Source organism: Molothrus aeneus, chromosome 24, assembly GCF_037042795.1.
Source record: "Molothrus aeneus isolate 106 chromosome 24, BPBGC_Maene_1.0, whole genome shotgun sequence".
In the NCBI taxonomy this organism is placed as follows: domain Eukaryota; kingdom Metazoa; phylum Chordata; class Aves; order Passeriformes; family Icteridae; genus Molothrus; species Molothrus aeneus.
In genome coordinates, this window is record NC_089669.1 from 4,908,595 (window position 1) to 4,924,768 (window position 16,174).

Genomic DNA, 16,174 nt, shown 5'->3' on the forward strand with positions numbered 1-16,174 from the left:
CAGATGTTGGGTGATTTAGGAGGAAAAAATCAGGCAACTTTCTAGTTCAAGCCTCGGCTGGAGCCCGGTGCAAGGCTTAGGGAGGATGTTTTGTGGCTTTGGGATGCACTGTTAATTTTGGTCTTAATTAAAAACGAGACAGATAAGGTGGTTTAGGGTCAGGTGGGGCACCTCCCTCCAGACATCAGCATGGTCTGGGGATTTAAGGTAAGGAAAGGAACCTCAGAGCCCTGCATCCCATGGGAAACTGTTCCAAGGACTTGAAATGGAGCTGAAGCACTCTGGGAATTTCGTGGTCAGCTTTAGCTGCTCAGCTTTGTTCCACTGCCAAGAGAGGTCCCTGTACTTTTGGACCCCTCTGGGTCCTCCCCCTTTCTGGAGGTGTGGTGGGCCAGGTCAGCCCACCCTGCCACTGAACACTAAACTCTGATTCAAACTTTATTTTATTCTGATTTAAAAATCAGCTTGGGATTTATATTAAGAAAAAACAAGAACCAGAAGGGAATTATGTGTGCTGCTTTTCTTCTTTCCTTTAGCACTTATTTTTCCCTTGAAAGTGCTTTATCTGGGCCAGGTTTGTTGCAGTATCCCTTTGTAGGCCTCCTGATTCTCCTGAAACCAGGGTTATCCTCAGCTCTGATGCCACAAATCATCCTGCCAGCACCAGCTTCTCACTGAGCCCCCAAACAGTCCAGCCTGGGATGCCTCCAGCCCCATGGAGAGCAGCTGCACCTTGGGCATGCCCAGCTGGGGCTGGAGGACTCAGGTTTGGAGTCCTTGAGGCTCCCCAGCTTTGCCTGAGGTCACTTTGAGGACACAATCACGCTGCTGCTGCTGCTGCTGCTGCTCCAGGCACCAGTTCTGTCCCTTGCCCCAGCCACTCCTCTCTACACATCCCCGAGAGGGAGGTTGGGCACAAAGCCAGCCTGCAGCAGCTCCTTAGGGCTGGATTTCTAAGAACAGCCAAGCTTTGTGGGTTTAGCTCAAGCAAAGAGACCTGGCCTGTAAATAGCTTATGATAAATTGTAGGATTTTTCCCCAAATCCAGAATCTCTCCTACTGAGGAGAGGTTGACCCCTAGATGCTGGGTCCTGTATGAGCTTCTGCTGCCAGGGCTGTAAAGCTGAGAGGAGGAGAGGGAGGATTTGTGGCAAATCAGGCTCTTCATGCCCATTCTGCAACAGATTGGGGGGATTTTGGCCTGTCCTACCCCAGCTGTGTGTCAGCAAGGATGGAATCTCAGCTTCTGGGGAGCAAAAACCTTCAGCACCCCAAATCACTCCAGTGGAACAGGGAGCTCGAGGCACGGGGAGCAGCTCAGGCCCCATGTGGGGGTGGGTTCCTGCCCAGCCCTGGAAGCAAACCCAGCACTGGGGACCATCCTCATCACAGGACCAGCCCTGGCACCACTGCTGCTGCTCCGTGGCCTCAATTGTGTTGCTATTCCTGGCAGTTGAGGGCATTTGGGTTTTTTGTGTGCCTCTCACTGGAGCTGCCTGGGTAAGAAAGCCAGAGTGCCCTTGGTGAGCAGCGGTCACGCAGAGCAGCTCCACGTGTCCTCCTGTGGTGCCTCATGTCTGGGAAATACATTTGGAGGGGAAATAAATCAGGGCACTGAATTTACTTGGAAAGTTCATTCTGGGGAAAATCTCCACAGAACTGCTCCCTGTTAACACCTAATTTCTCTCTGTGCTTCTCCCTGAGGCAGGACAGGTAATTTCCCAGCTCCATAACTTGGCCTGGTCCCTGGGCTCCTCTTTGACTTTGCTGAGCTCAGAATGGTGTTGGTGTGTGGGGAGATGTGTGCCCAGGAATATTTGGAGATGTGGGGACTGTTCCTGAGTGCCTCTCAGAGTTGGGCTGGGAAAGAATCCACCCCATGGCCTGAAAGGTTCTCTCCAGGGGATCCAAAGGCTTAGTCCTGAGCTTCTTCCTGAGGCTGGGAATATCAGGTCTGTTGTGGAGGAGGGCTAGGAGAGCTCTGGGGGATGTCACCCCATCCTGTGCCTGCCCCAAGGCCAGGGGTCCTGTCCCACCCCTCTTCCCAGACCAAAGGGGCTCTCCAAGGCTGGTGGACATTTCTCCTCCTGGCCTGCTTCCTCCTGGGCTGCATTCCCCAAATTCCAGTGTCGTTCCTACTTTGGGAATTGTTTCCAAACAATGCTTGACCCATCTGCAACGTGCCCAGGACCTCCTGCGGTTTGACCAATGCCTCTCCCACCTGGATCAAGGGCTGTTCTTAACTTGGGGCAGCCATGTTCCAAACCTCCAAATCCTGCTCTGAGCTTTGGATCTGCACCTGGAAACGGATGAAACGACCCCTTGCTGTGGGATCACTGGGGAGAGGCTGGGTGGGACACCTGGATTCACCCCCATCCTCTGCTGCTGCCTGACCTTTCATCCTTGGGTTCTGTAGGAGGTTTGGGGAGGGCTAACAATGGCAAAGCCGTGCCAAAAGGGCGTGCAGGATCCAAAAATGAGTGATTTGCTGGAGGTCATTTTGCTACTCAACAGCATTAATGCTTCCATTAAAAACCAGAAGAGGGTGGTGTGGCCTCTCAGGGCTTGTTTGCCCTGCTCATGCACAGTTCAGCTCTGTGTCCCTGTCCCTTGCAGATCCTCCTAGCGTGGGAAAGGCGCGGGCAGCCGGCGTCGGCCGCGGGGGTTTCTGCTGCTGAGCTGATTAGCGTATGATGGACGTGGCCAGTTGGAAGGAGATGGAGGTGGCACTAGTCAGTTTTGACAACGCTGATCAGATCGTGGAGGATCCCTGCTACTCCAACGACCTCAGCCCCGCCGGGCAGTCGCGCAAGGGCCACCCCAGCTGCGCCAACCTGCTGTCCAACCTGCGGATCCTCATCAACAGCGAGAACGCCAACAATGAGACCATCTTCTCCAGGTTCTCTGCCGAGTTCAGCGACCACCTGGTGGGGGAGAGGGTGGGCATGGATGAGGGGGACCAACGAGTCATCATCAACATCGCTGGGCTGAGGTTTGAGACACGGCTCAAGACCCTGGACCAGTTCCCCGAGACCTTGCTTGGGGACCCGGAAAAGAGGATGCGTTACTTTGACTCCATGAGGAATGAATATTTCTTTGACAGGAACAGGCCCAGTTTTGATGGGATCCTGTACTATTACCAGTCTGGGGGGAAAATACGGCGCCCGGCCAACGTCCCTATCGACGTCTTTGCTGATGAAATCACCTTCTATGAGCTGGGTGATGAAGCCATGGACCAGTTCCGGGAGGATGAAGGGTTCATCAAGGATCCTGAGACCCTCTTACCAACCAATGACTTTCACAGGCAGTTCTGGCTGCTCTTTGAGTACCCTGAGAGCTCCAGTGCAGCCAGAGGCGTAGCTTTGGTCTCCGTCCTGGTCATTGTCATCTCCATCATCATCTTCTGCATGGAGACCCTGCCGGAGTTCCGGGAGGAGAGGGAGTTCAGGTCCACCCAGGAGCTTTCTAAGAATGTGACAGACACCTTGGTGTCCCACAGCACCTTCACGGACCCTTTCTTCGTCATAGAGACCGCCTGCATCGTCTGGTTCTCCTTTGAGCTCTTTGTCCGGTTCATCGTGTGCCCCAGCAAGACCGAGTTCTTCAGGAACATCATGAACATCATCGACATCGTGTCCATCATCCCCTACTTCGTGACGCTCACCACCGAGCTGATCCAGCAGAGCGAACTCAACGGGCAGCAGAACATGTCCCTGGCCATCCTGCGCATCATCCGCCTCGTCAGGGTCTTCCGCATCTTCAAGCTCTCCCGGCACTCCAAGGGGCTGCAGATCCTGGGGCAGACCCTCAAGGCCAGCATGAGGGAGCTGGGCTTGCTCATCTTCTTCCTCTTCATCGGCGTCATCCTCTTCTCCAGCGCCGTTTACTTCGCGGAAGTCGACGAGCCGCAGTCCCATTTCTCCAGCATTCCCGACGGCTTCTGGTGGGCCGTGGTCACCATGACCACCGTGGGCTACGGGGACATGTGTCCCACCACGCTGGGCGGGAAGATCGTGGGGACGCTGTGCGCCATCGCGGGGGTGCTGACCATCGCCCTGCCCGTGCCCGTCATCGTCTCCAATTTCAATTATTTCTACCACCGGGAGACGGAGAACGAAGAGAAGCAGATGCTGCCTGGGGAGGTGGAGCGGCTGCTGGCCAGTGTGGCCACGGGCAACGGCAGCATGGAGTCACTCAATAAGACCAATGGGGGTTACCCTCGAGACAAGGCCAAAAAATGATGGTAGAGGCCCTGAGGGACTGGGCACAGTCAGGTGGGATTAGCTGGAAAATGCATCCAACATCTGCATGCTCTGATTTTTTTTTTTTTTAATTATGTGCTGCTGCTTTTTTTTTTTTTTAGACATTTTTCAATCTCTGATTTCCTGTGGCTGTTCAAATAAATACCATCTTTCTTATCTCTCTGCCCTGCCCATCGGTCTGGCGTTTTTTATTTGATGCTCATCTGCTTGACATTTGTGTCCTCTCTTCTTCCACACTCCCTGGTGTCAGAGTGGAATTCCCACACATACAGAGATTTCCCCATTTACTGGAGAGGAAAAAAGGGCAAAATGACATGAAATGCTTGGCTTGGTGACACCCAGCTGTCCAGGGATGAAGGTGGGTCCAGCTCCCTGCTTTGTTTATAAAATTAGTTTTAAATATTTTAAATAGTTCCTCCCTGCCCACCACTTCAGATCTGGGGGGTCTGACAAATTCCCAGACCTGCAACAGCAAAAATAAGCTGGCAAAAAGAAATGAGAAGGGATATTTTTTGCTGGATGAGTTCCCTGGTCTGCCTGGCTCATTAATTTTGATGGCACAGCAGGGTGGGCAGTCATGGATGGACCCAAGGCAGCAGGGGGGGATTTGGGGTTGCTGACCAGACACGGTGGCACAGCCACCCCAAAGGTTCAGGGCACTGCAGCTCAAAGCCCACAGGGGTTTCTGCTGGAAAACTGAGCTCTGAGAGAGGGAATGGGATTTCTCCTGCAACAAATGCTCATTATCTGGTTTACAAACAACCCTGGGAATGAGCCACTGTGACCTTGTAGCTTTTATTGTCACTTCTGGTGCTGAAAAGGGGGCAGAGAGCAATGAGAGCCAACATTTCCTGACAGCTCCATTCCCTGTTGTAACAAGGCACTTCTGCTTTCCTAAAAATGCAAATTTCCAGTGGCACTTGGGATGGGAGCAGCCAGCAACAGCTCATTTTGCCATTCTCTCCAATGCCAGCAGTTTTTCTGACAAAAACATTTTGTTCCTACTTCGCTGTTTCACTCGACTTTTTTTTTTTTTTTTAATGTTTCTGCCTCCATTGAAATCCCAGCTTCTCGTGCAGTGTCTCATCCACTCTGATGTCCCACACCTGCTGCACAGATGTCTCATCTCCTGACAGATCCCCCCGATCATCACGCAGCGTGCCAGCATTTCTGCTTTGCAATTTCATTCAGAAAGCAGCGGTGGAACAGGGGTTGGATTTATCGCTCCTGCTCTGTTGGAAAATGTGGGTTCGGGCTCGTTGGGATTTTCCCTGTAGCAGAAATCCCACAGCCCTGGTGGGAGGAGTTTTTATTTTGGTTTTAAGGGATTCTGTGCCCTGTCTTTCTGCAATGAGGTGTTTTTCACCCCAGGAGATGGATCTGAGACATGACCAGTACAATCCCTTCTCCCTCTGGGACAAATCCCACTATAACACCTGCTCTCCCCGTTGTTTTTTTCCCATCCCTCCACCATCCCTCTCCCCTCCCTTGCAGCCCTCACACCATCATCTCAGGCAGGAGGAACTGTCAGAGCTATTTAATCTCCTTCCCACTGTGTCCAAGTTCTGTGGGGACGCTTGGAGAACGCACAGCTGGGCACAGCTGGAGGAGGCACAGCTGGGAACAGCACTCAAACATCCCCAGCTCCTCTCTTTTTACCCCTCAATTCTCTCCAGCAGCTCTTTCACATCACTATTTTTATTTCATAGCAGGTTCTTTCTCTTTTTCTTCTAGAAAACTTGATTTTTTTTTCCATTCTTTTGTATTTTTATTGCTCCCCTCCCCAAATTCTCTCCCTGCCTCTCTAATCTGAACTTTTGGTGGTTTTTCCTTGGGAAATTACCATGAAAAACTCTGATGAGAAGGTTTGGGCTGGGAAAGATTCAGCCTGATCAGCCACGAGCACATTTCCACTCCTCCTGCAAACATGGACTGTAATGGTGCTGGGATGGATGGATGGATGGATGGATGGATGGATGGATGGATGGATGGATGGATGGATGGATGGATGGATGGATGGATGGACGGAAAATCTGATTCTTATAAACTTGTAAACTATCCTCAAATAAAAGAATAAATGCTTCAAAATCTGGTATGCAGAAAATATTATTTCTTTGGACTCAACTTTTTTGTTCCTGGCTTTGTGCTGCTCCATGGCAACACAATTCCAGCTGGGAATTGTGCGTGGGAAGGTTGAGACATGGGGCAATATGGAATCCCAGAGTGGTTTGGGCTGGAAGGGACCTTAGAGCTCACCTCATTCCACAAGGCAGGGACACCTTCCACTGTCCTGGGTTGTTCCAAGCCCTGTCCAGCCTGGCCTTGGGCAATCCAGGGAAGGGGCAGCCACAGCTGCTCTGGAAAACAGAAAATTGCAGCTCTCCAACTCTGTGAGATGAGGACAAACCCTGCAGATTGGGTCACACCGTCCATTGTGGGAGATCAGGTCCAAGGGGGATCCCTGACTGATGCCATGGGAAGGGGATCAGAGGCATTAAACCTCCCCAGACACACCAACCTATTTCTAGTTTGCCCCAAAGAGGAGGAAAACCAGGCTACAAACTCCCAGTGTCAACACTGATGAAAACCTGCAAGAAACCTGATTTTCCTGCACAATTTGCAGCTTTGTCCCTTCCCAAACACAGGCCCAAAGCTCAAAGATCAACGAAATCCATACAAAGCCCTCAGTAACTGTCCTGTTCCAGAGCCAAGCCCTGATGAGCCAATCTGTCATGTCCTTCTGCACACAGGATGAATTCCCTCTTCACATTTTTTACTGCCTCAGGTTATCTAAAAGTAGACAAGAACCCCCTTTGCTCCATCAGAAAGGTGTCCTGGCCATGTTTTATCCTTGGAGCAAGACAAAACCTGTGGCCAGGTGTGAAATATTTGCAGGTAGGAGTGACTCCCTCCTTTGAGCTGAAATTCCCAAGAATCCCGGAATGGTTTGAGTTGGAAGGGACCTCAAAGCTCAATCTGCCATGGCAGGGACACCTTCCACTATCCCAGGTTGCTCCAAGCCCTTTCCAGCCTGGCCTTGGGCACTTCCAGGGATGGAGCATCCAGGATTTCAGGGTTGGCACCAGAGCCACGAGATGGCACTCCAGGATCGGCATTTCCCTGACACGGGCAGTCCCGGCTCCCTCCCCGCTCTCCAATCCGAGCTTGGAAGCTTTTCCTTGGTTTATCCCTTTATTGGAATGCGAACAAGGCTGGGAAGGGCTGCCCCGGACAGGTGGAGGAAATCCCTTTGTCGGGAATTCTCAGCAGGAGGAGGATTTAGGAACTGCTGGATTTAGAGACAGCATCGAGGCTTCCACCCCTCAGCCCTGCAGGTGATGACAGCTCCCAGGGGCTCTCAGCAGAGCTGTGATGGACAAACAGTCCTTGGCCACCACAAAGCAGCTCCTCCTGCCTCCTGCCGAATATTCCATCAGAAATACACACACAGCCACCAGCTCAGAACCACCAACTCTTTATTTGTGCCAAAAGCCTTGGCTGGGGCTGGGTGTGGACAAACCCCAGGAGCACTCCCATGGTGGTGGATCTAAACAGCCTTGGCCAGCCCAACGCGGTTGTTGGCCCGGTCAAAGATGCTGTAGTAGACCCTGATGAAGACATCTCCCAAGATCCAGAGGTCCCCAGAGGTGTCCTGGAAGCTGCTCATGCAAGATTCTTCACTGTGCTGCATTTGAGCACGAGAAGGAAATTGGGGAAATGTGGGAAATCTCTTCCTGCCTTGCCCTGGAGGCCCTTGGCCATCCATCTTCCAAGGAAATGGGAGAAGCCAAGGTGACCAGAGCCACTGGAGAGAACAGAAGGACCTTGAGAGAGGCTCCTGCAGCCAGGAGCTGCTGGTCCCCACTCACCTGCTCGGTGTAGGCCAAGGCTGACACGGGGTACTGGACCCCATCGATGACAAAGGTGACATCGGGCATGGCAGGGATGGAGCTGCAGTTCACACTGTGCTGCAGGGAGCAGAGGGAAGGGCTCTCAGCAGGGAAACATGTTCAGAGGGTGAGGAGTGAGGGGAGACCTCACTGGGGCCTTCAACCTCCTCCCAAGGGGCAGCAGAGGGACAGCTCCAATCTCTGTGACAGGGACAGGACCCAAGGAAGGGCTGGGGCTGGGCCAGGGGTGGATTTCAGGGAAAGGTTCTTCCCCCAGAGGGTGCTGGCACTGCCCAGGCTCCCCAGGGAATGGGCACAGCCCCGAGGCTGCCAGAGCTCCAGGAGTGTTTGGGCAGCGCTGCCCAGGGATGCCCAGGGTGGGATTTGGGGGTGTCTGTGCAGGGCAGGGGTTGGACTGGATGATCCTGGTGGGTCAGGATCCTGGATGACCCTGGTGGGCAGGGGTTGGACTGGATGATCCCTGTGGATCCCTTCAGCTCAGGACATCCTGTGGTTCTCTGTATCATCCCAGGACACCCTGTGATTCTCTGTCCCACTGACACAAGCCAGAGAGCCCCGGGGTGTCTCTGCCAGGGTTGCCATGAGCACCGGGCGGTTTCCCCACACGGTTTCCCCAGCCCTTGGCTGGGCTCTGCTGCGCCAGCTGCCTCCAGGGCCAGCAGGGCGAGCTCTCACCTCTCCATACTCGCCCTGCCTGGCCCCAACTGCGCTCTGGATGCTCCTGATGCCCGAGGGGGGCCCGGCCACGAGGGAAGTGCCGGTGTCGATGATGGCCTGGCAGCCACCAGCGCACGCAACCTCCTGGCTGCCCACAATGATGCTGTGGGGAGAGACCAAGCAGGGGCTGTGAAATAACCAACGGGGCTGTGAAATAACCAACGGGGCCGTGAAATAACCAACGGGGCTGTGAAATAAACAACAGGGCCATGAAATAACCAGGGGGCCTCAGGGATGGTTTCTAACTTCTTTTATAAGAGTTAAAGCTGGGTAATCCCAAGTGCTGCCTGTGAACCTGCTCCTGTCTGGAGTTGCAGAGCCACCATTGCAGATGTGGGCACTGAACACATGCCAGCAGCTGGGACCCACTCCAGCCCAACAAAGGAGGTTTTGACCCATGATTTTGCTCTCCTCATCACCAAAAACATTCCTAAATCACAGGACAGGAAGTAGGCTGTGCCCCAGGCACAAAGCATCCTCATTTTGGGTGTCAGTTACCAGAGCACTACAGAGTTTGTCCCCTTGTCCCCCTGCATCCCTCAGCCCTGGGGTGGGGGTGTCAGTGGAAGCCTCTGGTGCTGATGGGCCCAATGTCTCTTTAGAAGCAATGCTTTGAGGTGACCAGAGAGCAACAGAGCTGGTTTGTCACCTGTCCATGAAGATCTGCCAGTAGCCCTGGTAAGAGACAGGGATCCAGTTGATGGGGCCGGTGAAATAGGACTCGTCGATGCCCCCGAAGATGACCGCGCTCCCTGCTGCCTCCCTGGATGGTGCAGGAAACAAAAACAAGGGAGATTTGCCTTGTGGTTCACTGCAGGGCCATGTGTCCCATTGTCCCCACCTCCTCACACAGCACAGCACAGGGCCAGGGCCTTTGGCACCAGGAGCAGTGCTGGGAACTGCTTCCCAGCAAGCCATGAACCCTCTGGGGAGGCTGGAAATAGGAGCCTCCTCCAGCCAGGTCTCATGAGCTCTTGGAGGTCTATTTCACACCCAAGATAGCTCACCTACTTCAGAAGGCATAAAATCAGCAGGATGGCTTCTGTTGCAGTGTTAGAAACAAAAAGGTTTTAATAAAAGGCAAAATAACAAAACTCTTTACAGAGAAAAACTGATCCAAGTGCAAGAGGCCCTCCTGCCCCTGGTAAAACACCTCACAAAAGCAATTAGTTTCTTTGTTCTCTTCTTTTTCTAGTAAATTGTCTAAGCAGGACTTTTTGGTTCCTGTCCAATTAACCACCCTTAAGTTTGAGGTGAAGTCCCCCAAACCTATGAAATGCCTTTTCCACCTAATCGAAAAGAGAAACTTCTGAGCTTATTTCCTTTTTAAAGAGACAATAGATAGTTTTGTCACTCCATCAACAAGAAGCACATTCCTACAGCCCCCAGCCCTTGCACAATGGTGACACAGACACAACATCTGATGGCAGCAGTGACAAGGGGGGAGCCAGAGCCAGCAGCACATCGTGCATGAGGTGCATCCCTGTCGGAATTCAGGACATCACCCTGGCTGTCCTGGATTCCAACACATCCCCCCTTCCCCAGCCCCACAAGCCCACGTGGCTCACCGGGACAGGTAGACAGAGAAGAGGTTCTCCTGCAGCAAGCTCTGGTTCACCAGGTTATCAAAGACAGGGGTGATGCCATCAGCAGCCAGGTTTGGGTATCCCAAGCCCAGGATTCCATCGAATTGGACATGGACAAAGAACTGGCCAGGCTCAGCGGTGCTCAAGCCAAAGAGCTGGTTGGTGTCCACCAGAGAGGCCACCTGGGGACAGGGAGGTGAGGCCTGGAGCAGGCACTGGGATTCTGGTGTTAATCTGGTTAATCTGGGGATCCCCTGCTGTTGGAACTCAGTGCATCCCTGCGGGTGTCCAGAGTTGCCAAGCACCAGCCCCAGTCACTCCAGTGGAACAGAAATAATCTCTTTTGTTAAATATATGAAAAAAAAAAGCTTCTAAGGCTGAAATTCTCACTGAGGTTTGACAGAGGAGAGACATACAAGGCGCCCAGCTGGGAATTCCCTCCTTGTCACAGGGATGACAGCGAGGAGGCAGCTCAGGGATTCCTCTCTCAGCATCCCTCCCTCGCAGCACCCCCAGCCCAGCAGGAGCAGCCCCAGCACCTTCTGCATCTGAAAAGGCTCCTGCAGACACCACTGCAGGTGAATGAGCAACACACAGACTCTGGGTCTCTTCAGCTGTTGGAACTCAGTGCATCCCTCTGGGTGTCCAGAGCTGCCAGGACCCCGCCAGGGGCTCAGAGACCCTGGCACATGGCCCAGAGCACCTGGGGATTTGATTGTGACCCTTGGAACAAATTGCCAGCTCTGTATGAGGACCTGAAAGTCACAGAGGTTAGAATAGTAGAATAATAAATTATCACAGGGTGAAAATGTAGATTTTAGGATTTTTGGTATGGGGGTTATGGGGACAAGATGGAGGAACTTGGGCATGTCCAGCCTTTCTTCTTCTTCTTCTTGGTCTCCGTTTTCTGCAGTGATGCTGGCACTTTGGGATTGGTTTAGAGTAGAAGTGCACTGTCTAACACAGGTGATGGGTATTGGAATTCAGTGTAAATATGTTATATGTAGTTTGTAGTATAAAAGGACAACACCACCCTGAGGGTGGTCAGAGTGCCTGTGGCTGCCCTGCTGAGCAGATCTCGGCTGGGCAGAAAGAAAATTTTATAGCTAAGAATTAATAAACAACCTCAAGACCGAAAACTGAAGAGCTCTGAGTCTTTCTTCGGACACGGGGGCCGAAACAGAGACACCCTGCACATCTCAGGGCAGCAATTAACAACCAAAACCCGAGACCCTGCTGCAGGTGGAGCAGGAGCTTCAGACAAAGGTTGTTAAAGAAGCCCAAAAATTGAGGTAGGAGGATTATTGCCCTTTGCAATAACCCACAAGTTCCAAGCCCTGGCTGCAGAGATCTCTCATCTCCGTCCATCCCCACCATCCTACCCCTGATGCTCCTACAATGGTTGGGACAGACGGAGATGAGAGATCTCTGCAGCCAGGGCTTGGAACTTGTGGGTTATTGCAAAGGGCCTGGGTGCAGGGCCCTGCTGGGAGCTGCCAGCCACAGCTGGAGCAGGACTGAGAGAAGTAAAGAGAGTGGGAAAGAGAGAGAAGACAAGAGTGTGGTAAAGAGGATGAGAGAGTAAAAGAGAGGATAAGAGAGTAAGAGAGCGAGGTTCCCGTTACAATACCATAAATCTTCTGTGTTGAATATTCTGATTCTCACTGACCAATCTAGTCCAAGATACAAATCCTATAGCATTTCCATACAGCCTATAGGAATCATTACATTACCATACTGTGCTACATTTTAAACCCTACAAACTCCTCTTTGGGCCCCTTCTGCCAAGCTGGCAGGGTCTGCTCTGCCCCTTGGGCCTGTCTGCAAGCAGAGGGTGCTGTTCCATCAAAAGGGGATCACCTTCAGCTGGCCACACCATTGTTTTCCAGTTGTTCAGTGACTGAGGGATCTCAAAGCTTGCTTTCATTTCAATCTCACTTACAGTTTCCATGTTCTCAAAATCTTTTGCCAGACAATCATATTTATAAGGCTTTCCTGTTTCATCTTCCCCAACAGACCGTCCTACCCCCGTTGCTCCTACAGGTGAGATGTGGGATGTTCCCCATGGATATTCCCCACAGATGTTCCCCACAGATGTTCCCCATGGATGTCCCCCAGGTGTGCCATAGGGACACTCACGGTGACGGTGTCTGAGCCCACGGTCCCCTCCATCTCTCCTGTGCCATAGTGGATGGACAGACTCAGCCCTGTGCTCTTGTAGGTGGAGGACTGAGAGGGGTCAAACACCCGGTGAGTTTCTAGATAAGTGGAAAAACACAGAATTAAAACTTTGAGCAAGGCCAAGCCTAAGGGAGGTGTGGGAGGAGGAGCCCTGCTGAATTGCTGTTTATTATCCTGCATTCGGGAATAATTCAGCTGTGAGCTTTGCTGCTCATCCTTCCCCTCCTCCAGCAACCACAGGCATTCCCACCCCCCTTGGGCAGATGGGGAAACTGAGGCACCAAGCAGGAATCACATCACCCGAGGAATGCAGCCCTGAGCAGCCCCTACACCCCAAATATTCATCACTCACAGCTGCCATGGCCCAGCTGGGTGAGCCCCTCTCTCTGGCAATGTCACCCCAATTTTTGAGCTTGGTGGAGCCATTCCAAACCCAGAACATGCAGCTGGGCCCTACTCACGGCAGGCCAGGCTGGGGCAGGACACAGAGGGGACCCAGAGGTCGGAGGAGCCGGTGTCGAAGACCACGCTGAAGTCCTGTGGGGGGGTGCCAATGGAGATGGTCCCATAGTATTCCACCTGCAGGGAGCCAGGCCAGGGATGGGTTTGGAGGCATGAAACCAAACCTGGACCTTCCCCAGGCTTGGTCCCGTGCTTCATGGAGAGCCCCTGTGTGACGGCGTTCACAGGGGTTTTTGGATGAGGGAAGAGATGAGGATCTGACTCCATGTTTCAGAAGGCTGATTTATTATTTTATGATATATATTATATTAAAACTGTACAAAAAGAATAGAAGAAAGGATTTCATCAGAAGGCTGGCTAAGAATAGAAAAAGAAGGAATGATAACAAAGGCTTGTGTCTGGGATAGAGAGTCTGAGCCAGCTGGGCTGTTATTGGCCATTAATTAGAAACAACCACATGAGCCCAATCCCAGATGCACCTGTTGCATTCCACAGCAGCAGATAACCATTGTTTGCATTTTGTTGTTGAGGCTTCTCAGCTTCTCAGGAGGAAAAATCCTAAGGAAAGGATTTTCCATAAAATCTGTCTGCGACACCCCTGCTTCCAGCAGAGCTCCTGGGGGATATTTCTCCATTCAGAGCCACCAGCGTGGGCAAGGAGGGGTGAAGGACGTGACCTGAAGGCTTTGAGATGAAGGATTTCGGTTTGGACAGAGGGATGGACATCCCACAGACCCTGCCAGGGCTGTGTCCCTGGGGGTTGGAGCCCATACTCACGTCCAGGGCGTTCAGCAGGGGCTCGGTGGCCGCCCCGGTTCGGTTGGGGAGAGCGTGCGGGAATTTGGTGCCGATGTCGTAGTGGTGATGCTGGAAGAACTGCTGCAGCAAATCCTTCTCCCTGAGGACATCTCTCAGCTTCTTCCCCCTCTCCAAGGGCAGCCTGGCACAAGCAACAAGGGAAAAAGAAGGGTGAGATGGGATTTTGCTGCCTGCAGCTCCAGTGTTTGACAGCTCCAATGCTCCGATCCAACAGCAGGAGCACAGGAAACTCCTCCAAAACTCCGAGTCTGGGATTTCCTCTAAAATCCCAAATCAGCCCTAGAAACCAGCCCTTCCCCAGGCACGTCCTGCACCCCTGGAGCAGCTTTCTGCAGCTCAGACCTCACCTCTGCTCCCCAAAGCCATGAAAAGCCTCCAAATTCTCGTTTCCCCCTCCCTTCTCCCAGTGGCCCTGGCAATGATGGTGCTGTGGCTCACCTGGTGACACCCTGGCACAGGGCAGAGGCAGCACAGAGGAGCACAAGGAACCACATCCTGCCAGGACAGCCAGGACCAGTTCCTTCAGGTTTATAAAGCCCCTGCCCACCCCCCCTGCCGTGCCAAGAGCAGCCAGGACCAACAGGAGCTGCCCCCTCCCCTCCTTTGGGCACCCAGCCAAGGCAGGTGACAGCCAGGGACTGAAGGACACAGCACACACGAGCCACACGTCACCTGGCAGGGGGAACTGTCCCCTAATGCCTCCCATGGTCCTCTTCTGGGGACCCCATGCTCCCCTCTAGATCCCAAATCCAAACGCTCCATCCTTGAGGCCCCAAATTCTTCATCCCAACCAGGCACTGCCTGGCAGTGGGCATGGATCCAGAATTCCAGGATAATTCGTCTTGGAAGGGACCTTAAAGCTCATCCAGTCCCAACCCCTACCATGGCCAGGGACACTTCCACTGTCCCAGTTTGCTCCCAGCCCTGTCCAGCCTGGCCTTGGGCACTGCCAGGGATCCAGGGGCAGCCCCAGCTGCTCTGGGCAACCTGTGCCAGGGCCTGCCCACCCTCCCAGGGAACAATTCCTGCCCAATATCCCATCCATCCCTGTCTTGTGACAGTGGGAAGCCATTCCCTGTGTTCTGTCCCTCCATCCCTTGTTCCCAGTCCCTCTGCAGCTCTCCTGGAGCCCCTTTAGGCCCTGGAAGGGGCTCCAAGGTCTCCCTGGAGCTTTCTCTGGATGTGGCACTGGGTGCCAGGGTTTAGTTGAGGTGTTGGGGTGTCGCAGACATGTTTTATGAAAAATCCTTTCTTTAGGGTTTTTCCTCCTGAGAAGCTGGGAGGCCTCAGGAACAAAATGCAAACAATGGTTATCTGCTGCTGTGGAATGCAACAGGTGCATCTGGGATTGGTCTCATGTGGTTGTTTCTAATTAATGGCCAATCACAGTCCAGCTATCTTGGACTCTCAGTCAGACTCAAGATTTTGTTATCATTCTTCTTCTTGCTTGCTAGCCTTCTGATGAAACCCTTTCTTCTATTCTTTTAGTATAGTTTTAATACTATATATATGTCATAAAATAATAAATCAGCCTTCTGAAACATGGAGTCAGATCCTCGTCTCTTCCCTCATCCTGGGACCCCTGTGAACAGCACCATACTGGGGCATGGGTTGGACTCGATGATCTTTAAGGTCTCTTCCAACCTGGTGATTCTGTGAATTCTGTGAGTTCTCCTCCCCAGGTGAGCACCCCCAGCTCTCCCAGCCTGGCTGCAGAGCAGAGAGCTCCAACCTTGGGATCATCCCTGTGGCCTCCTCTGGAATTGCTCCATCAGCTCCACGCCCTGACGCTGCAAACCCCAGAGCTGGAGGCACCATTTTGGCTTTTCAGCCTGGCACCCTTGGCCATTGCAAAGAGCAGAGGGACAGTTGTGTTTGCAGGGCTCTCCTGTGTGCAGGACTCTCCTGTGTGCAGGACTCTCCTGTGTGCAGGAATCTCCTGTGTGCAGGACTCTCCTGTGTGCAGGAATCTCCTGTGTGCAGGACTCTCCTGTGTGCAGGAATCTCCTATTTGCAGGACTCTCCTGTGTGCAGGACTCTCCTGTGTGCAGGAATCTCCTGTGTGCAGGACTCTCCTGTGTGCAGGACACCCCTGTTTGCAGGACTCTCCTGTGTGCAGGACACCCCTGTTTGCAGGACTCTCCTGTGTGCAGGAATCTCCTGTGTGCAGGACTCTCCTGTGTGCAGGAATCTCCTATTTGCAGGACTCTCCTGTTTGCAGGACTCTCCTGTTTGC

The 16,174-nt window shown here is 52.8% G+C and overlaps 2 protein-coding genes across 2 annotated transcripts; one reads left to right on the forward strand and one right to left on the reverse strand.

The window, feature by feature from the left end:
- Positions 1–2,690: 2,690 nt before the first annotated feature.
- KCNA10 (potassium voltage-gated channel subfamily A member 10) lies at positions 2,691–4,241 on the forward strand. Its single transcript, XM_066565313.1, has one exon. The coding sequence runs from the start codon at positions 2,691–2,693 to the stop codon at positions 4,239–4,241; it is 1,551 nt and encodes a 516-aa protein (XP_066421410.1).
- Positions 4,242–7,809: 3,568 nt separating this feature from the next.
- On the reverse strand, positions 7,810–14,432 carry LOC136566260 (embryonic pepsinogen-like). Its single transcript, XM_066565330.1, has 9 exons — positions 14,377–14,432; positions 13,897–14,059; positions 13,119–13,236; positions 12,616–12,734; positions 10,459–10,658; positions 9,540–9,653; positions 8,849–8,993; positions 8,132–8,230; positions 7,810–7,947 (listed from the first exon to the last, which is right to left on the reverse strand). Exons 1-9 carry the CDS (start codon positions 14,430–14,432, stop codon positions 7,810–7,812), a joined length of 1,152 nt encoding a protein of 383 aa, XP_066421427.1.
- Positions 14,433–16,174: the final 1,742 nt, after the last annotated feature.

Excerpts from the sequence above, each read along its gene's own strand:
- KCNA10 (XM_066565313.1), top strand. The coding sequence starts at position 2,691 with ATGATGGACGTGGCCAGTTGGAAGGAGATGGAGGTGGCACTAGTCAGT.
- LOC136566260 (XM_066565330.1), bottom strand. The coding sequence starts at position 14,432 with ATGTGGTTCCTTGTGCTCCTCTGTGCTGCCTCTGCCCTGTGCCAGGGT. Across the intron at positions 10,659-12,615 it reads TGGGCTCAGACACCGTCACC|GTGGCCTCTCTGGTGGACAC; the intron begins GTGAGTGTCCCT and ends CCCTGTCCCCAG. Across the intron at positions 8,231-8,848 it reads GGCAGGGCGAGTATGGAGAG|CACAGTGTGAACTGCAGCTC; the intron begins GTGAGAGCTCGC and ends TGCTCCCTGCAG.